Genomic DNA, 26,047 nt, shown 5'->3' on the forward strand with positions numbered 1-26,047 from the left:
TAGCATGTTAAAATAACCCACGAAGACTTGAATCTAAGTTACTATAGGGCTCAATGCAAACTTGAACCCATTTACTTAAACACAAGTGTCGTCATTGTCTAAAAAAAAAACTGATTTACAAGTACCTACTTTTGAAACTATTGTACGTAAATGTTAAATCTTGATCAGTGCTTTTTGGCCTTAAATATGATACTTATGTACTTTCTGGTAATTATATAGGAGATGAAAGCTTTTCTAGTGTTGCGAAAACTAATTTTTACGATATTTATAGAACTTTTACCTCCTCAGACCTCATCGTTGAACGATTATAGCCATGAATAATCAACTACCTGCGCATTGACGAATTTAATAATTGCTTCTTTTTGAAATAAATTCTTGCATTACGTCTTCATAAATAGGTACCTACTTACCTAGGTTATTAAAATATATGGTTGGTTGGTCGTAAAAATGAATGAGTGATGCTTCATGAGCGTCGTGATATTTTCTGCTCTACTGTGTAATCAGCTAATAGATACAGAATGGGTGGTAAATTAAATTCAAGTAGGTATGGATGCATATCTGTACGTTGAATTTTTTTTTAGAAATAATCATGTATTTAATGTCTAATTGTAAGTGGTATTGAAAAAATAATAGGCTGAAAAAAAAGTCGTAACAGTTTTTGAACATGAGAGTTATAGGATCTATGTGAAGGTTGGTCAAATAAAATCGGAGATAGAAAATCAATTTAAATACCTACATATAGGTATAAATATAAATGCTTTAATTTCGTTCCTGATCAATTTGTGGAATTTTACTCTTCTATGATCCTCCTTATTATTGTTATTTTGTTATGTTCATCACTTCATCTATGATTTTTTCTCTCAATATGATCCATTCAAAATGACACAAAACTCATCTTTCATTCAACTAAACTTCGATAATAAAATGTGTGGAAAATTTTCCACTTCATTGTGTGCCTTTTTACACGAGTGTAAATCGCGAGATGAACTCACTTAAAAATTTCGGATTGTAATTTTTCATTAGGTAAAACAATAACATTGGAATGTTTTTCAAGTACCTATTAATTACATCTTAATCATCATGCTGGATTGAATTATTAATGAGACGACCTGGGATCTACCTATTCATCAACCTCTGAAATTCATTAGTTATGGTTTTGAGACAGTCTAAAGTCTCCAACGAATTTTTAGCTTTAGTTTTTGAAAATTTTCATTATTGGAAATTTTTTTTACGGAATTTCAGGAAAATTAAAGAATTAAAATACCCCTCCCCCACTCATCCGCCTGTACCTTTCCTTCCCTTCAAAGAAAATTATACTTTTGAGCCAGTGGAAATAAAAAAAAAAAAAAAAACTTGAGAGTTGGTATTGAAAATAATCAAGGAATTCTGAAAAATGGCTGGATTCTTTTTAAGTTACTTTTTGAAAGCTGAAAAAATTACAGAATTAATTGGAGGCTCTTGAAAAGTTCAAAACCCCTTTACGAATCGATTCTGGAAGTCAAGAACAAAAAAATAGTCAAATTTCAGATTCTCATTTCATTTCGATTGAATTTGGATATTTTGATGATGTGGGATCCAAATTTTTGACGAAAGAAATGCGTGAAAAAAAATAATCAAGATTCGAGGAAAAAATTAAGATGTCTATTTTGATGCCACTGTTTTTACTTAAATGTGGAAAAATGGTATAAATTACTCGTATAATAATTGTCATAATAATATTAATAATTTAAGCCCATCAATGCTGACGTTGTCGAAATAATTTCATGACACCTTCGAGTGTTACTGTCAAGGCCTGGAGTAGAATAATAGTTCATTTTGTGTGGAATTTAACACATTTATTAAATTTTATTATGTGACAACTATTTTCGAGACGCTACAGTAATACAAATTGGACTCTGTCTTTGTGCGATGTACTTCCTCGGCAGATAATCTTTTGCTTGAAAAAATAAAGATGCCTCTTAATATGTATATTCGTTGAACCAGTAATTATTTTCATGGTAGTTGCTTCGTCAAAGTACCCAAATTTTGTCGCATTTGAAAATTAGCCTGCTATTAAAATCCTACTGCGTAGTCTACTCTTGTACCTACCTATTTATTTGGTTTATGAGCTGATCAAATTTTTCTCTCAATCGATCACCAACCACTGAACATAGAATCTGTTTTGCGACGAAATTGATAAAAATACATATGAAATAACGTATGTTAAAATTTATGCAATATGTTATGGTGTGGTTGGTACAGTGGATAATTTTTTGCGGTGGCTTTCGGCGTTATTGACCTCGAAACCTGTTTATACGAGTATTTAAATTAACGCGATGTCTGGCGTGTTTCTATTTCCAGTACCTATTTCATCGAAATTGATTTACGGCGATAACAACACGCTCGCTTGGGCGAATATTAATTAGCTTAGTGATAATTACGTATTTGATATTATTAGTTGTTAAGCTGCTGGTTGAATATTTTTTTCGATTTATCTATCTATATACTTACTTCCGAATTGCGAAGAAGTTCTGTGTACTTATCTTCTCATACGAGTATAGATAAGTAATTAGTAGGTCAGAAATTAGAACGATTCATTTTAATGGAATTTTTATAAGTCGAAGAAATACGATAAGTAACCTTTCTATGGCTTTCGTGATTTCAATGTCAATTGTATTCTTTCATCAAATCCAAGTTTCTATGCTTTATTTATCTGTTCTATATCGTACATTTTTTTTCTGTAAATAAATCCTTCATACTCGTAGATGAGAATGTCCTATTTATGAGTTTTCAATGTTTATGTTAATTTCTGCGTTGTATCGCTACATTTACGCCAATCGTGTATTTTAAATTGACTTTTAGAGTACCTAATGATATTTCAATGTTTATCTCGATTTTTTTTCATTTGTCATTTAGGTACTCAACTTCCGGGAAAATTTTGTAAAGGTCGGTTTTGTTAGTTTTTTGCTTATTCTTGTGGATTTAATTAATTGATTCAAAACTAAATATCTATAGTTTTACAAGTTGCAATCTTTTTTCAAAGCTTATTCGTACTTTTGTTTGCGAGGGAGATTTTACACCCTGTTGGCTTCCTCTTGATTAAATTTTGGCTCACTGAAAAAGTATGTCACTCTCCTCTTAGAACTAAATTTTGAGCAGCCGAAATAGATTTTTCCAATTTTGGCAAATTTTTGATTAATTTTTAGTAAAAAGAGTAGGTAAATATTAAGATGAAAAGTTGAACGTCAGTTGGTATAGGTAATAAAGTCGACGATCTCCTGAATTTATTGTCACCATTTTAGAGTTGATTTTGAGCCTCGACTGAAAATTGACATTTTTTTAGTAGGGTAACTATTTACCTAATTTCAAAATGCGTTTAAAGGTATTGTAATCAACCTCAGAAGGAAAAAACTTAATCCTACTATATTTATGTGTTCGAAATCCTGGATCGATTACAGAGGGTAAATTCCGAATCCGAGATGATTGGTTGAAAAACGTATTTTTTATAAATATCAAAAGTCATCTCTAATTTCGAAAAAATTCCAAAACCGAACATTTTTGCAGAAAATAGCCTCCTTAAGAAACGTTTTAATATTTAATAAAGAATCAGAATTACAAAGAAAAAAAAATAAATAAAAAAATATCGATATCTACAAAAATGCTCAAGCTTTTGTAAAACTTATAACCTTGATTTGAAGGTCTCAGAATGACGCTCTATAAATCAATATGCCACACAATATTTGGCTTTTTTTTGCATTTTGACCGAGATTTTGAGACTGTGAACCTCCCTCTGCCTCTTCCCCGATTTTTAAAATCCTAATTTGACATGGAATGGCCCAGCACTGATTTTCATCATTTTTTTAAAAAACTTATTTTTTTCTTTCTTCTTCAAAAGAAATTCAAATTTCTAAAAATGGTGAATTTTGGGTTTTCAAGAATTCGCAAAAAATTAAAAATTCAATTCGGGTAGCTGAAATTTTAGTTTTGAGGAGTTCAGATTCAGACCATGGTCTTAATACAAATCGTAGTCTTACTCTTATCCAAATTGGAGTCGCCACTGCTACTAGCTCTTTCTTATCCCAAAATTTATACTTTATTTTTTTTTTTATCTGTATAGGTATCGATGGGACATTTCCACCATTTTTTAAATTCGCCAAAAAACCCACTTTCGGTAACTCAAAATTTGATTCTGAGGTGTGAGTGACATTTTCTTCCACTGAGCCAAAGGGTCTTCTATCAGAGGACAGGTTCTATTCGGAGCACCTAACAAAACTATGGTAATGGTACCTATTGAATGATAATTAAACTGAAACATGTTTCGTAACCAATGTTTCCATCTAACGTGGGAAGTCATCATGAGTTACATTCATGCTTGCTAAGTTGCCTTCCATACAAATTGAACGGGGCCGCGTGAAAATACTGTGTTGATAATGTTTTGGGGTTTTATGGATGCAGGTGGTAATACTTACATTAGGTAAATACGTTGCAATCGTGATCCTGAATCATATATTATTATAATTTTTGTTCTGTTCAGGGTAGGTATCAAAAGCAACAAAATCACAATAACTTGAATAACGTTTCAACTTTTTTTTTTTTCAAGTGCCACTACCTAAGGCTGAAACAATTTGTAATTTTATGGAGCCCACAACTGCACGTGTTTCGTTTTATTCGGAACATGAAAATATCTATTAAAATAATTCTTACAATTCCATATCATTTTTTTCTACTGTTGAATATAATAGGATATCCAAATTTAGGTTTGACGCTCAGATCAGTTATCAAATCCTCGTGTCGAACTTCTTTAATATTAGTTGATAAATGGTAATTACGTAAAATATGGACCATTTGTGATTTGACAAACATGATTGCATATTTAGATCCTGTACGAAATATTTTAGGTACGTATTATAAAAAAATTTGAAGATTGGTTGATAATGAAAAGACCCTACAAAAATATTATTTACCTATACAAGATCTTGGTCCAAATCCAAAATTCATCGGAGTACCTCTCGGTCGACGTTCCACAGCTTGCATATTAAAATGCTCCGGATCCCATTTGAATGGGTTTTCATACAGTTCAGGATCATAATTTACAAAATGTATAAATGCCACAACAAACATGTTGGCTGGAACAATTACACCATCTGCAAAAAGAATTGGAAATTAGCAGGTTGATATTTTGAAGTTGATTCTGACAGAAAAAAATGAAGATAGGAAATTGAAAACTTTTGATGATTCTGAACCTTTTAATGGAACTTCTTTGTGAGTACGTCGGGTAGTTATTATTACTGGACTATACATTCTTAACGTTTCTTTGATACATTGATCCAAATATTTCAAGTGATTATTCAAATCATCCATGCTCAGTTTGCCATCATTGTCTACCTCCAGGCGGATAATTTCTTCGTAAACTTTTTGCTGAGAAAAATATAAGGAAATCTTGTAGGTAGGTACGTATTAATTTGTTGAAAACATCGATAAGTCGAATATATTGCAAATACAAACCTGAATATCTTGATGTATCGCTAACATCAACATTAGATTGCATGCAGTCAGTGATGTCGTTTCGAGTCCCTTTGAAAATTCGAAATGAAATACGAGAGTAACAATAGAAAAATTTGCAGCATTCTTCTGTGTAGATACCACAAAACTAGGTATAGGTACCTAAGAATAAATCTTACCGGAAAAATTATTTGTAATAGTTCATTTTTCATACGTGTTTCAGTAAAGTCGGGTTCTTCGAGATATTTTTTCATTAGTAAACCGACTATAGTTCTGGATGAACGATCTGTAACATTAAAAATTGGCCAAAACATCTAACCATGTCAGTTCTCAAACAGGGAAAATATTTCGGAACAGAGTGTTGTGAATTTTTTGGTCATTATTGCCAATTTTAAAAATTGAGAAAATGGTCAAAAATATGATTAAATTTTCTCATTTTCGTTGCACGCTGCACAGTTCTTTGCGATCCCATTCAACGTTTGAGATTAAGATGACGATAAAATCTAGAAATTTGGCTAAGTAATGTAAAAAGATGAAGTATTTGTTCATAAATGTAATTTACCATCAGCAGGAATCTCCATATACTGAGAAGCTTGAGAATTATTCATCCTTTCTCTCAATATCTGAATTCATTAAAAATGGATTAATGTGAGACAGAAAAATAAATTTGTAAATAGGTACCTAAGACCGATACTTATAGGTGAGGTTGTTTAAAAATCAAATGTTCCATTGGCCTTCTGTTCAGTTAGATATTTTTCTTACTTTAGTTGGCAGAAATTGTAAATGGTGGACAGCTTTAATTACGCCCGTAATTCTTAGATAGATCCAGTAAACGTAATACGAAAGCAGCCAAGGGGACTGAACACGTTTTACTCCGCTGTGGATTAATCTGAAAGTGAGAAAAATCAATTCAAAATGATGATTTTTGCTGATCATTCGAGCTCGTTGGAAGGTAGGTAATTGAGAATCTCACGTGAGAACTGCTTTCCAAAAGTTTTCTCCGTGTTTACCACTACTTTGAATTGAAACTCCCATTGAATTTTCTAAAGTCAATGTACAAAAATGCATTAAATCAATGTTATGGTGGAGTAAATGAATATCCTTGCATGGGATGTAAGTAAGTAGGTACCTCAACCGATTGAAAATTTTTCAAATCAGACAAAAAAATGGAGGTAATGAAATGTGTCATTAATAAGTATTTTACAGGATTTTGCGTTAATATGATGTTCATTGTTTTGGCCTGAGGACCTTTCTAAAATTGGTAACGACGCTGATATTCAGCTTACAATAATCAAAATTCCATGAAATTCCATTGCAATCCAAAAAAAAAAAAAAAAAATGAATCATTGGAAAATGACAAAGAAAACAAACATTTTGCTGACCTTCTTTTGTGCCAAAAATTCCCAAAAATTCGTTTTTTTCTTCAATTTCTCAATTTTTTAATAGAATATTGAATTTTTCAAAAATTTTCTCTCTTTAAACAATTGAAAAAAAGTATTTTGTGGGTGGAAGAAATTTTGCGTTGAAACAAAAATTCACAAGTGTCTTGAGAAATCTTGGTCTGAAAGTTGATATGAGAAAATATGCCTTAATCACCATAGCAGTTACAAAATTAATATATCCCTATGTACTGAAAGTATGGTAATATGGAGAACTATATCTAGATCCATGGCTTGTAGCTCAATGGCTCATGCATTGGATCTCTAACCACCAACTTTACTTCATTTTGGCTAATTGCGATGGCTGGTTCTTCATCAACTTATAGATGCATCGGCAGCTGAGCTTTTCCCCTCCACCCATCTTTTCTGTCTCAGCCTGCTTTCTTAAGTGGATAATCTGTGCTTTCAACGTGATTTCTATTCAAATTATGTCTATTAATTATGGTACATTGGGTATTTCTCCGAACCTGTTAGCCATTGGAAGTATCTCTAGTTGAAAAAGAGCTTCCGTGTAAGACATTTCTGTTGAAGTGTCTACTTGTCTAGTATTAGGGACACCCGCAAAAGAAGCAGAAAATGTGTACAGTGTCGTTAGTAAGTAATTACATTCAATTTCTATTAACATAACATTACTTCATCACTATAATTATTAATAATTAAGGTTATTTTCTACAGAGGGCGTTCTGTAAGATTTTTTGATGAAAAATGGTCAACTTTAGACAGAGATTGTGCCAAAACTATTGAACGGATTTTTCTTGGGTTTGATTTATTTTGCTCAAAAAACATTCAAAAGGAAGAGTATGTCGAGATATTTTTGATTTAGGACATTTAACGGCTTTAATAGGGAATTGAATGGAGGTACTTCAGATGCTCACATCTCTGTTGGAAAAGCAAAATTAGAAAATATGGCTAAATACCCTCGATTTCATAGATAAAATATCAGTATTGGTGAAAAAAAATTGGAAGAATTTTGAAAATTCACAGAGAAATCTAGGTCTGAAGTTTAGATGGGAAAGGGTTGCAGGACATAAGGATGACTAAATTTGTTCACTTGATTACACGCAGTCTTATGAACAAAATAATGATGAAAATAAGGAACAAATTGCTGGCTTCATATTTCAACCAGTTGTCGAATTAGAACGCTCTCTGTAGAGAATAGCCTTAATGAGCGTATGTGATGCGCTCTGTGAAATAGGACCACAAGTCGGAAAATAAAATTGTTCAGTACATTAAAATAATCGAATTGTGATGACAAATATCAATTTTCAAGTTTTGTTATATTTTGAAAGAACACACTTCTAAGAACTTGTATACAAATTTTCAGCGCAAAATATTGGTTAGTTCGTCCATAATTATGTGTTATAAAAGCGCATATCAGATTTTCAAAAGGATCACAAGTCAGTAATCACGTTTTGGTGATGTTTTTCTGCTTTTTCCTGTTATTTATGTTAGTTTCACAATAAAATTAGTTATGTACCATTAGAAAACCCATCTTTAAAAATGTTTTTGGTGGCAGGGTGACTGTGGTGACAGCTTGGGACGCTAGAGGTCGCGGGTTCGAGTACAGCTGTCGGCAAAAATTGTAAAAAAATTTTTCCCTCATTTCTGTTTGAAGTCCTGAGTTTTTGTAAAATTATCACTTTTTACACATTTTTACGTTTTTTTTTCAAATTTCTTGCATCATTTTCCTACTTTTGTGAGTAATGAATTGATGCATGCCTTGCATAATATCAGAATCATCCATCCATATAATGTAATTTTTTTACAGCATCGCATGGTACCCAGGATACACATATTAAAATTTCAGATCGATATTTAAAGTGGTTTGGAAGTAAAAAAATAATATGTGCTCGGAAACGCAAAAAAACTTTGAACTGATTTTTCTCAAAAAGCATTTTTTCAAAATTAAAACTTTGAGGCGCCGTGTCTCGGGTATTTTTCAACCAATTTTCGATATTTTTATCTCAAAATATTCGGAATGAAGTCCTCTAATAATTAAGCAAAAAAAATCAATTTTGATTTTTCCGACTTGTGGTCCTGTTTCACAGAGCACATCACGTATACTTATCATCATTATTAAGATTTTTCTAATTACAGTAAATAAAGCTAGTTATAACGCTAATTTTGTTATAAGTTATAACGCTGATTTCTTCTGGTCCCTAGACAGCCCTGTTCACACAAAAACTTCGCTCATAGCGCGCTTCGGCTTATAACTCTCTATTTTTGCAGTCCCTTGAGAAGCGTTATAACGAGCTTTTACTGTAGTAACATGAGTTGTAAGATGTAAGCCAGAGCTTGTATTCATTATAAAATAATCTTGCACTTATTTTATAAATTGACTAACCTTAAACATGTAAGTATTTTTTCTAGTTGTTCTTTAGTATCAATGAATCAAATAGTTTTTTAATAATACCTATTTGTCAAATGTGTGTATTTATTTGATACTTTCAAATAACTTTATGAGTAGAGTAGACGGTATTTATTGAACCTATATCCACTAATCTGACAATGAGCTATCCAGGAGATGGTACCTAATTATTCCTTCCCTAAGGAATAATTATTGGCTTAACCATCATAAACAGGAATTAAAATAATTTCCCTCAAACCCAGTAATTATCTATCTCATTCTATCAAAGTCCTGCTTTTTGGTAGTGTCCTCTTTGTTAGCCACCTTGCACTAAAATTTTTACATGATCAACATTTTTTAAAAAAGTTTTCAGACATCATAGCTACATATTATTTGAATTGATGAAATTGTCTAAAAATCGAAAAATTTGAATTCAAGATTTATAATTTGGGGATGCTCTTTTGATCTTTCTTTGTCTGGTTTCGAAAATATTTCTGAATTTAGGTGATAAGTATTCCAAATGTTTAATTTTAAATTTCATTAATGCGACTCACTTTATTTTATGCTTGTTTAATAGGTAGGTGCCTATTTTCTTTCATCAATGTTACATTTCATGGATTTAGTTTCTTACCTAGAATAGCGTCTAGATTCGTTTCCATCATGTATTCCATAATGTCTACTGCTTTACCAGTATTTGCTGCTGGCCTCAATTTCTCCACGAGATCTGAGGATTTCTCGTTGAAGACTTCAATATATTTAATTAGCATATCTGAGCTGAAAGCTTGATTCAGAATTCTTCTTGATGTTCTCCAGTGTTTATCTGCAGAAGTTGCTGTATTAAGATTCACATTTGAGCCGATACCCAGTAGGACACCTTGAGGGTTTTTTTTTGGCCAGCAAGCTCCCATTACCATTAAAAATATGCTAATTAAAAAAACAAGTTCAAAAATTTTGGAGAAATCTACTTTTTTTAAAAATCAATATCCTAAATTTTTTTTTTAATTTTAAAATTTTAAAAGTCAAAAAATAAACTCCTTGCATGAAAAACGTCGTTTTGTCTTATAAATATGATATCAATCTACAAAATTGGTATTTTCCCCCATATACTTATCAGTTGGAATATTTGCAGTGGAACCCTGCATGCTTTAGTAACAATTCTCATCATCTCATGCTCATTTCAGCCTTCTCATCTTTCCTCCACTGGCTAGTGGCCACGTACAGATAAAAATTTCTTGACATCTTGTAACTCATGTACAATCGGAGTGTCCAATCAAACGTCTATCATAAATTCGAGTAGGTATATGTACATTCAAGAGGTATTGTTTTTTGTGACTAGATCTTCACATAGGTACTCTCATGACGGACGTTTGATAGAACCTTTTTTTTTAATAACGAACGTATTTTGAAGTACATATTACATCCAGCATTCATCAAGCCTGTACCCAACCATGGATCTGTTACACCTATCATATCTCGATTCTGACTGTGGTTTAATATCGTCTGCAGATCGATAATAAGAAATGATAAAATAATAGTGAAAATTAGAGTAGAATTGGAGAAGTACCTACCTAGGTACAAAAATAATGAAAAATGACAACTCACCACAATATCTTCATATTTTTTCAAAGCTAAGCATGGTGTAGAACCAAGCCAGAACAGGAGGCGATCATATGGCTTCACATACCTTTCTGCTTTCTGTAGTAAACCTTATTAACCATAAATTGATACCTAATTGTTGTTTTGCAAAAATAAAACAAAAATAGTAAATAACTTTTTTCGTACATTACCATCAAATGAACCCAAAAATATATACGCATTCCCAATTAGAGGATAAGCACGAAAAGAAGGAAACTGCTTCAGTAGTTGATACATTCTTTTGTTTCTCATCCGATGAAGAATTTTCATCAAAATTATGATTATAATAAAACACACAACCACTGGTATAAGGTTCATACTTATTTGAAAAAATCTATTTCCAAAAATTTTACGAACTAAAAGTGATAACACTAATGAATTAGACAAGCAAACATAGACTGAAAGAAAATTCGTACTTCCTGGTCAAGTGCTGTGTAATAGCTCAGGTGGTCATCTACCAGTTAATTAATTTCTATATTCACATGCTGCAAGGTGTCTGTTTAGTTGCCCGCTCATTATATGGGTAATGCTCTGAAAATTTACATATTTTACCAAGTCCATCAATTTTTATTACCTATTTTTTTACAATTTTTTTAGTCGAAATTTTTTCCTGGAAATTGTTAATTGTGTGCCACCAATACCACTTATTCTAAATTTAATTATCCACTTCTTAGGTCGTGGCTGGTTGAGCATAAAAAAACCTAAATTCGAGGGAAGTTTCTGAAAACCTCTCGTGATGTGTGATAATTTTATGAAAACAAAGGTATACCTAAAATAAAATTATTCCTGCTTGAGCGAAGCGAGAGCAACATTTTTTCGAAAAAATGGGTCCAAAACATGAAAAAACGTCCAGTTTTGCATTTTTTAGTTACCAATTTTCACTTCGAAGGGGAGCACGGCCCCCTTCGCCACTCCTTGGCTACACCAATGCAGAAATGATGTAATTTACCTGTTCTTCAAATGTTTTTTGAAGGTGATTTTAGAATTGAATTCTCAGGCCGTGGGTGCAAAAAAAAAAAAAAACTTTGCCACGGCCTAAGATAACACTACTTAGGACAGCAAAAAATGGGGATCCTTAGTTGTAACATGAAAATATCTATTAAAATATTTCTTAAGATTCCATATTATTTTTTTCTGCTGTTGAATATAATAGGATATCCTAATTTATGTTTGATGCTGAGATCACTTTTCAAATCTTCGTGTCGAACTTCTTTAATATTGGTTGATAAATGGTAATTACGTAAGATATGGGCCATTTGTGCTTTGACAAACGTGATTGCGTACCTAGACCCTGTACAAAATATTTTAGGTATGAAAAAACTTTATGATTGGTTGATATTAAAGACCCTATAAAAATATTATTTACCTATACAAGATCTCGGCCCGAATCCAAAATTCATCGGAGTACCTTTTGGTCGACATTCCACAGTTTGATCATTAAAATGCTCCGGATCCCATTTGAATGGATTTTCATACAGTTCAGGATCATAATTTACAAAATGTATAAATGCTACAACAAACATGTTGGCTGGAACAATTACACCATCTGCAAAAAAAATTAGAAATTAGAAGGTTGATATTTTGAAGTTGATTGTGACAAAAAATAAATAAATAAATGTAGATAAGAAATTGAAAACATTGACGATTCTGAACCTTTTAGTGGAACTTCTTTGTGAGTACGTCTGGTAGTTATTATTACTGGACTATACATTCTTAATGTTTCTTTGATACATTGATCTAAATATTTCAAGTGATTATTCAAATCATCCATGCTAAGGCTGCCATCATTGTCTACCTCCAGGCGGATAATTTCTTCGTAAACTTTTTGCTGAGAAAAATATAAGGAAATCGTGTACGTGTTAGGTAATTTGTTGGAAACCTCGACAAGTCTAATAGTATAAGTATTACAAATACAAACCTGAATATCTTGATGTATGGCTAACATCAACATTAGATAGCTTGCAGTCAGTGATGTCGTTTCGAGTCCCTTTAAAAATTCGAAATGAAATACGAGAGTAACAATAGAAAAATTTGTAGCATTCTTCTGAGTACCTAAATAGGTACAACAAAACTAGGTAAGCATATAAATCTTACCGGAAAAATTACTTGTAATAATTCATCTCTCATACGTATTTCAGTAAAGTCGGGTTCTTCGCGATATTTTTTCATTAGTAAACCGACTATAGTTCTAGATGAACGATCTGTAACATTAAAAATAGGCCAAAACATCTAACCATGTCAGTTTTGAAACGAAACACAGCGTTGTGAATTTTTCGGTCATTATTGCCAATTTCAAAAATTGAGAAAATTTGCCAAAAACATGATTAAATTTTCTCATTTTAGTTGCACGCTGCACAGTTCTTTGCTATCCCATTCAATGTTTGAGATAGCGAATGAAATCTAGAAATCTGGCTAATGTAAAAAAGTGACTAGTTGAGATATTTTTTCATACATATACTTAACAGTTACCATCAGCAGGAATCTCCATGAACTGAGAAGCTTGAGAATTAGTATTCATCCTTTCTCTCAATATCTGAATTCATAGAAAATGGATTAATGTGAAACAGAAAAACAAATTGAAAAAAGACCGATAGACTTGGACATTATTTAAAAATCAACTGTTTCAATTAATGCCTTCTGTTCAATTAGATATTTTTCTCACTTTAGTTGGCAAAAATTGTAAATGGTGGACAGCCTTAATTACTCCAGTGATTTTTAGATAGATCAAGTAAACGTAATATGAAAGCAGCCAAGGTGACTGAATACGTTTCGCTCCGCTGTGGATTAATCTAAAAATGAGAAAAATCAATTCAAAATCCTGATTTTTGAGGATCTTTCGAGCTCGTTTGAACGTAATTAAAGGGTCTCACGTGAGAACTGCTTTCCAAAAGTTTTCTCCGTTTTCACCACTACTTTGAATTGAAACTCCCATTGAATTTTCTAAAGTCAAAGAAAAAATGCATTAAATGTATGTTATGTTGGAGTAAATTATCATCTTTGCAGGGAATGCAAGTGCTTCAACCAGTTGAAAAATTTTTCGAACCAGACTGAAAAAATCGAAAAGATAGGTACCAAAAAAATGAAGATAAATTCACGCCTCCAAGGAAAGGTATTTCCGAAATTGGTATTACGCTGATATTCAGCTCAATAGGTATTTGAATTGATGAAAATTTGCTGAAAATCGAAAAATAAATTCAAGATTCATATTTGGAGATGCTTTTTTGATTTTTCCTTGTCTGCTTTCGAAAACATAGGCTCTTTTTGAATTCACATGATATTTCAAATGATTAATTTTAGAATTCAATAATTCTACCTGCTTAGGTAATTCTATGATGTTTGTTTAGTACTTATTGGTACTTTTTTTCATCAATGTTACATTTCATGGATTTTTTCCCTTACCTAGAATAGCGTTTAGATTCGTTTCCATCATATATTCCATAATGTCTACTGCTGTACCAGTATTTGCTACTGGCCTCAATTTCTCCACAAGCTCTGAGGATTTCTCGTTGAAGACTTCGACATATTTTAATAACATATCTGAGCTGAAAGCTTGATTCAGAATTCTTCTCGATGTTCTCCAGTCTTTATCTGCAGAAGTTTCTGTACTTATTCAAGATTCATATTAGAGCAGATTTCCAGCCGGACACTTCGAGGGCGTTTTTTGGCCAGCATGCACCCGTTACCATAGAAAATATGCTGATTTAAAAAACACGCTCGAGATTTCCGTCTGTAAATAGGACCAAATGCTTATAAAATTGCTGCACCTTCTAAAAAAGCTAAAAAATTCTGGAGAAATCAATTTTTTTCTTTTTTTTTCAAAATCAACATCCCAAAAAAATGTTTTGAATTCTGAAATTTTTAAAGGTAAAAAATGAACTCGTTTTTAGTTCTCTCAAAACACAAATTTTCAAAAGTTTCAGCTCTCTCGCTTCTTACGGGCCTGTCCTCTATTTTTTTCAAAATCATTTTCTCAAAAAAAACTCGTTTTTAGGCCCCTCGAAATCAAATTTTGAAAAACTTTCAACCCTTGCTTCACTTTTTTTTTATAACGAACATATTTTGAAGTAAGTATTACATCCGGCATTCAACAGGCCTGTACCCAACCATGGATCTGTTACACCTATCATATCTCGATTCTGACTGTGGTTTAATATCGTCTGCAGATCGGTAATAGGTATGAAAAATGATAAAATGAAAGTGAACATTAGAAAAGAATTGGATATAGGCCTACAAAAATTATGAAAAAATAAAACTCACCACAATATCTTCATGTTTTTTCAATGATAAGCACGGTGTAGGACCAAGCCAGAACACGAGGCGATCATATGGCTTCAAATACCTCTCTGCTTTTTGTAGTAAACCTTGTTAGGCAACCATAGATTGATAATTGTTTTTTTGCGGGAAAAAATAGTAAAGTACATATAAATAAGTAAGTAACTTTTTTCGTACATTACCATCAAATGAACCCAAAAATATATACGCATTCCCAATTAGAGGATAAGTACGATACGAAGGGAACTGCTTCAGTAGTTGGTACATTCTTTTGTTTCTCATCCGATGAAGAATTTTCATCAAAATTATGATTATAATAAAATATACGACCACTAGTATACGATTCATATTTTTAAAAATCAATTTCCAAAAATTTTACGAACCAAAAGTGATACACTGAAGAAGTGAAGAATTAGACGAGCAAACATAGACTGAAAGAAAACGTACCTGCCTGTTCATTATATGGCCAATTCTTTAAAAATTTACATATTTTACAAAGTACTCGTACATCATTTTTTATTTTTTTTTTACAATTTTTTTAGACGAAATTTTTTCCTAGAAGTCGTCAGGTAATTATGTGCCACCGTTCTAAATTTCCTTTCGTGATGTGTGATGACTATATGAAAACAAAGGTAAAATAACTGCTTGAGCGAAACGAGAGCCAAATTTTTTTGAAAAAAATGGATCCAAACCATGAATGATTTATTAACAATTTTCACTTCGAAGGGGGGCATGGCCCCTTTGCCACCCCTTGGCTACACCGCTGTAAAAATGATATAATTTATTCTTCAAAATGTAATTTGAAAGTGCTTTTAGGATTGAATTCTCAGCCCGTGGCTGCAAAAAAAAAAAACAAAGCAAACAAAACAAAACGTTGTCACGGTCTAAGAAAATGCCAGCTCACCACGACCTAAAAGAATTTGTCAACAATTGACGTTCAAACGCCATAACGATTAATAGAAAAATATAATAATACATACCTACTAATCTTTCATTTTTGCTTTTGTTCTAGTAAATTTCTGATATTCACTATGAGCGAAATTCAGCGAGCGACTATACCTAAGACTGCAAAAAATAGGAATCTATCAGATATCATCAATTCTACTTCTGTGCCTGATGATTAAATAGCATACGATAAGTTTCTGAAATAAGGATCGGTCATTTGACTTTTTCACATGTTTCCTCAATTAAGTATTAAATGTTGTAGTCCTACGTTTCTAAATTTTCGACTGACAGAATAAATTTTTATATGGCTAGATCATACTTCCTTCTCTTGCAATGAAATTAACAAAATTGCTGACCTTGAGCATTCTAAAAGTTTCCTTGTACGCTCAATTTTTACAGTAATAAACACATTTTAATATTGCACAAAAATGTCTTCAATTTAACCTGAGATAAAAATATATAGATACATCAAATTAGTCATGTATAATTATGTGGATCATAATTCTCATATTCAACTTTTTTTATTTCTGGAATGGCAAGACTTCTGTGTAATGATAGGTAAGTGAACTAACAATCATCATTTTGCGATCTTCTTCTTGTAAATTTAACAGGATATCCAATTTTACTTCTTATGCATAAATCAATTGAGCAATTCTTGATCGAAAAATCTTCTACGTCGGTAGATAAATGGTAATTCCTCAGGATGTGTACCATTTGGGTTTTTGCTGACATTAAAGCATACTTGGCACCTGAAATATTGAACAAAGAGAGCAATTTCAATTGCTTAGATTCCGATTTAATCCTTCATCATGTGATTTCTCTTGCAATATGTAGTTGCATCATGGAAGCCCCTCCCACTCCCCATCACGAAAATAGAAAATCTAATCCTCAATTAACCTACCTATACAAGATCTTGGTCCATATCCAAAGGTCAGTTGACTGCTGCCTTTTGGTCTTTCGGCTATGGCTTGTTCGCTGAAGTGTTCTGGATCCCATTTTGAAGGATTTTTGTACAATTTATTGTCATAGTGAACTAAATGGATGAATACCAGGACAAACATATTGGCTGGGACGATGGTATTGTCTGAGGAAAAAAAAGAGGCATGAAAAGGATAGGTATTACTTCAAAATTTCAAATAGGTAGGTACCTATTTAAATTAATTCTGACTTGAGTAAAATAATTGAAATTAATACCGCTTAGTAAATATTCCCTGTGAGTGCGTCTGCTTGTTACTGCTACAGGACTGAACATTCTGGATGTTTCCTTGATGCATTGTTCTAAATATTTCAAATGATCAGTCAAATGTTCTGCGGTGAGTTCTTCGTCTTCTCCCAACAGTTGAGAGATTTCTTCGAATATTTTTTGCTGAGGAAATGATTATAACATTGACAAATTCCGTTTTTTTTTTGTCCATAGACTAAAGGAAGGTTACCTACTAATTTTAACAGATGTGCCTACCTGAATGTCTTGATGTGTTGCCAACATCATCATTAGAAAACTAACGTTTAATGCAGTCGTCTCAGCACCCTGTGAATAAAGAAAGGGAAATATATAATCGAACGATAAAAAAGGTGGTTAGCACGATAACCATTTGAACGATAAAACATGGCTTAGTAACGGTAGTTTAGATGGTAAGCACAGCATTTTTCAACTATTGAAAAAGGTTGTTAGCCCGATAATTTCATTGATAAACACGATATTTTTCATTGATTAGCACGATATTTTTCATTGACAAAAGAAAACGCTGGCACACAGTGGGACAGATTCATTTTTGAGGGTGTCAAAAATCATATTTCAGAAATGAATGCAAATTTGGACGTCACTCTTTTTGATACATAGGTATTTTGAGGCACTGAATTCATTTTTGTCGTTATTTTGGTTCGAACCTCAAATGGGGCCCCAGGAGGAGGGTGCAAAGGGGTAAATATTTTGGAAGAGACGAGTGGCGGGGTATCGATATTTACGTTTTTTGGGCTTCAGAATTCATTTTTGACGTTATTTTGGTTCGAAACCCAAATGAGGCTCCAGAGGGGGGGGGGTGCAAAGGCCATCGAATAGGTAAAAAAATAGAATTTTTTGTAATTTCATTAAAAATCTGTGATTTTTCCAAGTCCATTACAGGAAAATCGGGACATTTCGAGAAAAAGTATTAAACTCAGGTGAAAATTTACCGAATTTCCACTCTCCCTTGGCAGCAAAATCCATCCCATTGGGTCAAAAACATAAACGAGGTCGTCCGACGTTATCTCGTGAAGCTTTATTGAAATAGGCACCTACCAGAACACTTCATTTTTTATTCTCTCGCAAATGAACCAGTAAAAATGTAAAATTCGAGCTATTTTCTGTACTTTCTTAATTTATGGGTCCATACGTAATGCGTCACTTACTGCTCCAATCACATGTAATAATTCATCTGTTATTCTAGTTTCTGTGAAAGTTGGCTCTTGTTGGCTTCCTTTTATGAGCAAATCGATTATTGTCTTGGATGCTTCAGCTGTTCGAAAAATAATTCAAAATGTGGTAAAATGGTCCCAATTGGATTTGGTGATTAGTTAATGAAGAATGAAATGAAGATGCGTTTTACCATCGTTGAATTTATCTGTCTGATTTTGAAAGTCGTACAGGTCTCTTTTCACCACCTGTAAAGTTTTTGAAAAAAATTGTAATTAAACTAGTTTTTCAATGAAAATAAAAATAAGCTATTTGTAAGTTTTCAAACACCCGGTAGAACCCTGAGATTGATCATGGATAATAGGCAGCAATGTTTATTTTTGTATTTTTTTTGGTATGTTGATTCAAGTTGAGTTGACGTAGAATTTCAAATAATATTATCATGGTTAGAATGAACACGCATTGTTCTTTGAAAAAAATCTTTCCTCTTCGAGGGCTCATATGTATTTCCTCTCCCACAGTATCTACCAACCTAAAAATGTTTTGGGTGGCTTTCAACTCAAACTGAAGGTTTTCCATAAAGTCAATTAAAAATCCTCATACTTTGTTTTCGGGATCCACCTTGATTTGAATATTTAAAAATATATACTTATGTAGGTATATTTTTAAAGTTGCGTTACCTTGGTTGGCAGAAAACGTAGCTGTTTTATTGTATCACTTTTCCCGGTAATTTTCAAGTACAGCGAGTGAATCATTCCAAATTGTAACCAAAATGATATGAAACGTTCTGGTAAGCCTCGTAGAGCTCTAGAAATTTAACAATGATTGTAATTATTTATTCATAGTAAGTATGCTTTATTAGTTAAATTATTACGTAGGTATGTAGGTTTTATTACTCGAGTAAAGCGTCACAAAATATTTGTCCAATTTTTCCACTGCCATGAATTGAAATTCCTACTGTGTTTTCTGAAATAATTAAAACAAATTTACTACGAGAATTTTTCAAACTAAATATCAATAAATCATTTCCCCATCTTCCCTTAATATTTTTTCAAAGTACCTACAGGTGGAAAGATGAAGAGGTGCGAAAGATATTTACCTAATGGAGGATCCTTACCTATAATAATGTCGAGATTCGCATTCACAATATAATCTCTAATGTCGACTACTTTTCCACTGTCAGCCACTGCCTTTAGTTTCTCAACCAGATTGGAGGATTTTTTATTGAAAACGTTGACGTATTTTGAAAGCATTTGTGAAGTAAAAGCTGGAGCCAACATTCTTCTTGATTTTTTCCATTCGTGATCTACCAATAATTATTATTACGAAAATGTGTTGGATCTTTATAGAGAAATAAGGTCCCTCAGAACTATAGTTCCTTGTGAGATACATTTCTTACATCTTGCATTTATTATTCCCATACCGGACCATTCGTTTCCAAGTTCGAGCGTATCACGATCTTGACTTAGAGTTAATATTGTCTGTTAGAAAAAAAAAGTATTGTGAAATGCGTAAAATTACATTAAAAAATTCTAAAAGTACATGGATTTTTTCAATATATATTCCAAAGGTTATTTAAATTCCGTCAGAATTGTAAATAAGTAGTTTTGGCAAAGAAAGCAATGAAAAAAGATTGGGAAATGATTTTAAAATTTTGGAAAATTTACTAAAATTTTATCATAGACCGCGATGAAAAAATTTGGGAAATGATTCTGAAATTTTCAGAATCCTAGAAAATTACTTACATTTTCCAAACTTCCACGAAGGTAACTTTGAGAGAAATTCCATTTTTTTTCTCACTTCAAAATTTTGGTCCAGTTTTCAAATTTTTTTAAAGGAAGATATGAAACAATTTTAAACTTTTTTTTATTACCTGCGGTTTTTCAAAATTTTCACAATTTGGTTTTGACATTTACATTTTGAAAATTTGATTTTAATTAGGAAAATAGATGAACGCGAACATTTTGAACTATATCCTTTTCATATTACGTATTTTAAAATCGGATAAGTACTTGAAATTCAAATTTTGAAATCATATTTTAGAAATGTTGAAAGAGAAGGCTACGAAAAAAATTGAAATTTCTCTCAAAGTTACTTTTGTGAAAGTTTGGAAAATGCAATTTTCTAGATTTTCGAAAATCTCAGAATCATTTTACAAATTTTTTTATTGCAGTCTGTGATAAAATTTGAGTAAATTTTCCAAAATTTCAAAATCATTTTCCAAACTTTTTTCATTGTTTTCTTTTCAAAATTTTTATGGTTAGATTTTCAAAATTTAGTAAATTTCAAAATACTCGAAATATGTTCCAAAATATTTTGAAATTTGAAAGACGGTTTCAAAATTTTGGTAAAGGAAGCTACGAAACAAGTTTTAAAATTTTTTCATCACCCATTCTTGTTAAAATTTCGAAAATCAGGCTTCAAAATTTACTGGAGGGAGAGGAGGTTCATTTTATACTCTCAATAGAATTATTATCAACTGAAAGCTGGTTTTGAGAAAACAAAAAACATAGAAAAACTTACCATTATATCGTCGTACTTTTTAACAAACAAACATGGAATCGGACCCAGCCAAAATAGAAGACGTTCATGAGGCTGCATTAGTTTTTCTATTCTCGCCAGTAAATCTACATTTAAATAAAAATTAAAAGTACTCGTGCAATGGCAGTTTAAAATGGTTGTTTTTAAACCTGATCGGTATTAATTTTTCTAATCCATTATTTAATTACCATCAACAGGTCCATAGAGTAGATTTAAATTTCCAATCAAAGGATACGCAAAATACGATGGAAATTGTTTCAGTAACTTGTATAATCTTTTATTTTTTTTAATTTCGATAATTTTTAATAAAATCGTTATTATAATTAAACACGAAACTATTATTAAAATATTCATCGTAAGAATTTTTTTTTTTTAATCCAAGTGATTAAAATTATTTTTAATTTGACTATTAAAAAAAATTCTGCGTTAATTTTACGCGATGACTTATCACTGAGAAATGATGCTAAAGAATTTGAAAACAGTTCCGATGCAACGATAAGCAAGGTTTATTTTCATCTGCGGATGATTATTTTCATAAATTCTTTTATGTTATTGGGCTTGAATAAATCTGATAGATACCGCGGATGTTGTTTAATACGCTGATAACGATTTTTCGAATAATTAACACACTCGTTTTATTGTTTGTTTCGATTGTTGATTATTATGATGAAATTAGTGTTTTAGTATCGCTAAAAATGTAGGTAGATAATCTTGTTATAGGTAGGTATGCATTTTTCGCCTTATTTCAATTTTTGATAATGAGTTGTTAAAAATAAATAATTATTATATTATGTAGGCAATTTTCGTTATCATAGGTTTAAGGTTAAATGGCATTTAATTTCATTTCCGCTGATAAATGATCATCTTTTCGGTGATAGGCCCATAAGTACGTATAGGTAGGTACATATGAGATTAACAAAACTTGGACGTGGGGGAACGAAAGAGATGAAAAGAGATACTAGGTAGATACAAAGAAAGAAAAACAAAAATAACAATTAGGTATGTATTTCAAATGGAAAATTTTCATCGAATTGATACCAGTTTGCGAGTTTTTATTTTCGATAACTTTATAACTTTTGCCGATTTCATGTCATGTGTGTTTTTACCGCCGCGTCGTCAATTCGTCGGAATATCTGTGACATTAAAGCTTCAAATTATGACTTTTTTTCATGTTGTTGTAAAGAAATGTTTTTAATGTGATGTAGATGTAGTCTGAAATCTTACAATGGATTTGATGGCCCATGTTGACGTACCTATAGGGCAAAACGCTCTGACGTCACACAGCGTATAAGTGGTTGCGGATCTTGATTCCCCTTACATTCTGTAGGCTTCAAGCTAGTGATTGTTCTGTCCATCACTTTGCATTTTGATATGCCAAAACTTTCAAACCACCTCGAGAATCCCATTATTTTATGGCTCTAAATTGTAGAGAATTTTGTCCCCTTCCCAACGGTATTAAATTTTTTTAAATCCGCAAAAGTCTTCCTTGAGAAAATTCACTTAAGGAGCTGAAAAAGGTAGCCAATTCAACATATTGTTCCGTTCACTTTGCACTTTGAGGCAACAGAACTTTTAAACCATCTGGAGGACCCCATTATTTCATGGCTCTAAATTGTAGAGAAATTTGTCCTCTTTCCAACGGTAATATTTTTTTTGAAATCCTCAAAGGTCTTCCTTGAGGAAATTGACTTAAGGAGCAGAAAAATGCGGAAAAATTCAACTCATTGTTCTGTCAGCTTTGCACTTTGAGGTGGCAGAACTTTTAAACCATCTCGAGGACCCCATTATTTTATGGCTCTAAATTGTAGAGAAATTTGTCCCCTTTCCAACGGCACTACATTTTTTGAAATCCGCAAAAGTCTTTCTTGAGGAAATTGACTTAACGAGCTGAAAAATGTAGCCTATTCAACATATTTTTCTGTACACTTTGAACTTTGAGGCGACAGAACTTTTAAACCATCTCGAGGACCCCATTATTTTATGGCTCTAAATTGTAGAGAAATTTGTCCCCTTTCCAACGGCACTACATTTTTTGAAATCCGCAAAAGTCTTTCTTGAGGAAATTGACTTAACGAGCTGAAAAATGTAGCCAATTCAACATATTTTTCTGTACACTTTGAACTTTGAGGCGACAGAACTTTTAAACCATCTCGAGGACCCCATTATTTTATGGCTCTAAATTGTAGAGAAATTTGTCCCCTTTCCAACGGCACTACATTTTTTGAAATCCGCAAAAGTCTTTCTTGAGGAAATTGACTTAACCCTTAAACACCCAGGCTAATCCTGAGATGTTGTGTGAAAATGCTTTCAATTTCCTGAATTAGATCATCACAAGCATCACATTAACCCACAGTTTGCCCCCCACCTCCTTAAAGCTGTCTCGTAAAAGCCGTACCGATTTATTCAATTTTCCTTGAAAACCGAGAAAGCAGAAACCCCAATGAGGTCAATCATGGAACTGAATGATATAGTATCATTAGGTGTACTGAATGAGTGAAAGCATATCCCCAAAAAACACCCCACCCCTTTTTGGGGGGCAAATTTTCAAAAAAGTTGGGATAAAAAAATTGGACTCATGCTCCATTTTTGGATAAACATATTGATGGTAGACCCTTCACAAAATGAAATCATGAAAGGTGTGAAAATGGTGGTCCAGAGTGATTTTTTGAAAATTTGATTCACTTGTCTCGATAAAAACCCGAAAAAACAGAGCATGAATACGCAAAGTACACAATATGGGAAATATTATCAAGTAGGCTTGAAATGACAGAAACAAGAATTGAAAGGAACACAGATGCTTTTAACAGCACATAAGTTCAGATAATCTACAATCCAGCCATCAAATCTGTTTATCACTCCGTGGATATTCTTTCTCGATATTTGTCACCAAATAGTCACATCCTACAAAGGTTAGCAGTACAATTGTTTTTCTGCAGAAATATCGAAATAGGTTTATCTACCACTTTGAAAAGCTTTACACAGTCAAATTGCAGCTGTCTCTGGCATTTCATAATGTTGAAGCATTCATGAAGAAGTCACTATCCCTCCTCGATCATTGATAGTGAAGTTCTACATCTTGAAAATTGCTTGAGCAGAATTCGTTGTTTCCAATCATGATATTTCATGATGTTGAACTACAGTATCAATGATCGAGGCGGGATAGTGACTTCTTCATGAATGCTTCAACATTATGAAATGCCAGAGACAGCTGCAATTTGACAGTGTAAAGCTTTTCAAAGTGGTAGATAAGCCTATTTCGATACTTCTACAGAAAAACAATCGTACCACTAACCTTTTGCGGGATGTAACTATTTGTTGACAAATATCGAGAAAGAATATCAACTTCAGCAGGAATTTCTCAAAACATTCAAAAGTTCAGAGTTGTGGTTGAACAACAGTTGAAAGCTGTTTACTGAATCACAAATCCCCTGAATCCTGTAGTCATAAGCTAGACACAATCTCATGATTGTAAACGACGACTTCTGCTCGTGCAATTTTCATGATGTAGAACTACATTATCTATGATCGAGAAGGGATAGTGACTTCTTCATGAATGCTTGAACATTATGAAATGCCAGGGAGTGCTGCAATTTGACTGTGTAAAGCTTTTCAAAGTGGTAGATAAACCTATTTCGATATTTCTGCAGAAAAACAATTGTACTGCTAACCTTTGTAGGATGTGACTATTTGGTGACAAATATCGAGAAAGAATATCCACGGAGTGATAAACAGATTTGATGGCTGGATTGTAGATTATCTGAACTTATGTGCTGTTAAAAGCATCTGTGTTCCTTTCAATTCTTGTTTCTGTCATTTCAAGCCTACTTGATAATATTTCCCATATTGTGTACTTTGCGTATTCATGCTCTGTTTTTTCGGGTTTTTATCGAGACAAGTGAATCAAATTTTCAAAAAATCACTCTGGACCACCATTTTCACACCTTTCATGATTTCATTTTGTGAAGGGTCTACCATCAATATGTTTATCCAAAAATGGAGCATGAGTCCAATTTTTTTATCCCAACTTTTTTGAAAATTTGCCCCCCAAAAAGGGGTGGGGTGTTTTTTGGGGATATGCTTTCACTCATTCAGTACACCTAATGATACTATATCATTCAGTTCCATGATTGACCTCATTGGGGTTTCTGCTTTCTCGGTTTTCAAGGAAAATTGAATAAATCGGTACGGCTTTTACGAGACAGCTTTAAGGAGGTGGGGGGCAAACTGTGGGTTAATGTGATGCTTGTGATGATCTAATTCAGGAAATTGAAAGCATTTTCACACAACATCTCAGGATTAGCCTGGGTGTTTAAGGGTTAACGAGCTGAAAAATGTAGCCAACTCAACATATTTTTCAGTACACTTTGAGGCGACAGAACTTTTAAACCATCTCGAGGACCCCATTATTTTATGGCTCTAAATTGTAAAGGATTTTGTCCTCTTTCCAACGGTACTACATTTTTTGAAATCCGCAAAGGCCTTCCTGGAGAAAAGTGACTTGACGAGCTGAAAAGTAGAAGTAAACGGCATTGTTTACAGCTAGACTTGTAAGGTTTAGCCTGCAATTCACAGGGCGCATGTATGCAACCTGAAATGCGCGTTTTGCCCTATAGGTTTTGATTTATGCCTTACAGTACGAGATTCGATGAACTGTTCGTCATATCTGATCTATGCTGATGAATGTTGAAAGTTGTGAGAGTGGGGAAATTCGCTTTGGTCTATTTGTTTTTCATTTTCAAAATTGAAATTTTTAAAAATCCATCACTGAAATTCTGAAATTTTGGAGCCAAAAAAGGAAACAAATTTTTTAAAAACGTTGTTTTTTATCTCTAGAAATACGCATTTTTGAATTATTTTGTCCTAACTTCGCTCGGGCCAATGCACGTAGCTATCAGGTAGTTGGGAAAATCGGATATTTCAGTTGGGACCTTCATCAAACTTGCCCCCCCCCTCAGAAAAATGCCTTCGCTACGTCACTGATTACTTGGAACGTGG

General features: G+C 32.7%; 3 protein-coding genes across 3 annotated transcripts; all 3 read right to left on the minus strand.

The window, feature by feature from the left end:
• Positions 1 to 4,624: 4,624 nt before the first annotated feature.
• LOC135846421 (cytochrome P450 4C1-like) lies at positions 4,625 to 11,220 on the minus strand. Its single transcript, XM_065365505.1, has 12 exons — positions 11,055 to 11,220; positions 10,870 to 10,973; positions 10,686 to 10,767; positions 9,899 to 10,087; positions 6,455 to 6,524; positions 6,244 to 6,370; positions 6,044 to 6,104; positions 5,661 to 5,767; positions 5,485 to 5,553; positions 5,223 to 5,397; positions 4,944 to 5,123; positions 4,625 to 4,859 (listed from the first exon to the last, which is right to left on the minus strand). The coding sequence occupies exons 1-12, from the start codon at positions 11,218 to 11,220 to the stop codon at positions 4,693 to 4,695; spliced, it is 1,497 nt and encodes a 498-aa protein (XP_065221577.1). The 3' UTR covers positions 4,625 to 4,692.
• LOC135846418 (cytochrome P450 4g15-like) lies at positions 11,211 to 15,584 on the minus strand. The gene is made up of 12 exons (XM_065365500.1): positions 15,357 to 15,584; positions 15,160 to 15,263; positions 14,978 to 15,059; positions 14,302 to 14,490; positions 13,773 to 13,842; positions 13,565 to 13,691; positions 13,372 to 13,435; positions 12,997 to 13,103; positions 12,821 to 12,889; positions 12,556 to 12,730; positions 12,269 to 12,448; positions 11,211 to 12,193 (listed from the first exon to the last, which is right to left on the minus strand). Exons 1-12 carry the CDS (start codon positions 15,520 to 15,522, stop codon positions 12,027 to 12,029), a joined length of 1,500 nt encoding a protein of 499 aa, XP_065221572.1. The 5' UTR covers positions 15,523 to 15,584; the 3' UTR covers positions 11,211 to 12,026.
• A 945-nt stretch (positions 15,585 to 16,529) lies between these two features.
• LOC135846413 (cytochrome P450 4g15-like) lies at positions 16,530 to 21,537 on the minus strand. Its single transcript, XM_065365493.1, has 12 exons — positions 21,241 to 21,537; positions 21,035 to 21,138; positions 19,911 to 19,992; positions 19,629 to 19,817; positions 19,408 to 19,477; positions 19,192 to 19,318; positions 18,705 to 18,759; positions 18,508 to 18,614; positions 17,579 to 17,647; positions 17,314 to 17,485; positions 17,021 to 17,203; positions 16,530 to 16,868 (listed from the first exon to the last, which is right to left on the minus strand). The coding sequence occupies exons 1-12, from the start codon at positions 21,404 to 21,406 to the stop codon at positions 16,687 to 16,689; spliced, it is 1,506 nt and encodes a 501-aa protein (XP_065221565.1). The 5' UTR covers positions 21,407 to 21,537; the 3' UTR covers positions 16,530 to 16,686.
• Positions 21,538 to 26,047: the final 4,510 nt, after the last annotated feature.

The sequence above is a fragment of the Planococcus citri genome, chromosome 5 (assembly GCF_950023065.1).
Source record: "Planococcus citri chromosome 5, ihPlaCitr1.1, whole genome shotgun sequence".
Classification (NCBI taxonomy): domain Eukaryota; kingdom Metazoa; phylum Arthropoda; class Insecta; order Hemiptera; family Pseudococcidae; genus Planococcus; species Planococcus citri.

Bases quoted from the DNA above. Each gene is read 5' to 3' on its own strand.
- LOC135846418 (XM_065365500.1), bottom strand. From the start codon at position 15,522: ATGAATCGTATACTAGTGGTCGTATATTTTATTATAATCATAATTTTG. The intron at 13,692-13,772 runs GTGAGACCCTTT...TCTCATTTTTAG, and splicing joins TTTTGGAAAGCAGTTCTCAC to ATTAATCCACAGCGGAGCGA. The intron at 12,194-12,268 runs GTAAATAATATT...TATTTTGTACAG, and splicing joins CGGGCCGAGATCTTGTATAG to GGTCTAGGTACGCAATCACG.
- LOC135846421 (XM_065365505.1), bottom strand. From the start codon at position 11,220: ATGAACCTTATACCAGTGGTTGTGTGTTTTATTATAATCATAATTTTG. The intron at 6,371-6,454 runs GTGAGATTCTCA...TCTCACTTTCAG, and splicing joins TTTTGGAAAGCAGTTCTCAC to ATTAATCCACAGCGGAGTAA. The intron at 5,398-5,484 runs GTTTGTATTTGC...TATTTTTCTCAG, and splicing joins CGATACATCAAGATATTCAG to CAAAAAGTTTACGAAGAAAT.
- LOC135846413 (XM_065365493.1), bottom strand. From the start codon at position 21,406: ATGAATATTTTAATAATAGTTTCGTGTTTAATTATAATAACGATTTTA. The intron at 17,486-17,578 runs GTAGGCACATCT...TCATTTCCTCAG, and splicing joins CAACACATCAAGACATTCAG to CAAAAAATATTCGAAGAAAT. The intron at 17,204-17,313 runs GTATTAATTTCA...TTTTTTCCTCAG, and splicing joins CAGGGAATATTTACTAAGCG to ACAATACCATCGTCCCAGCC.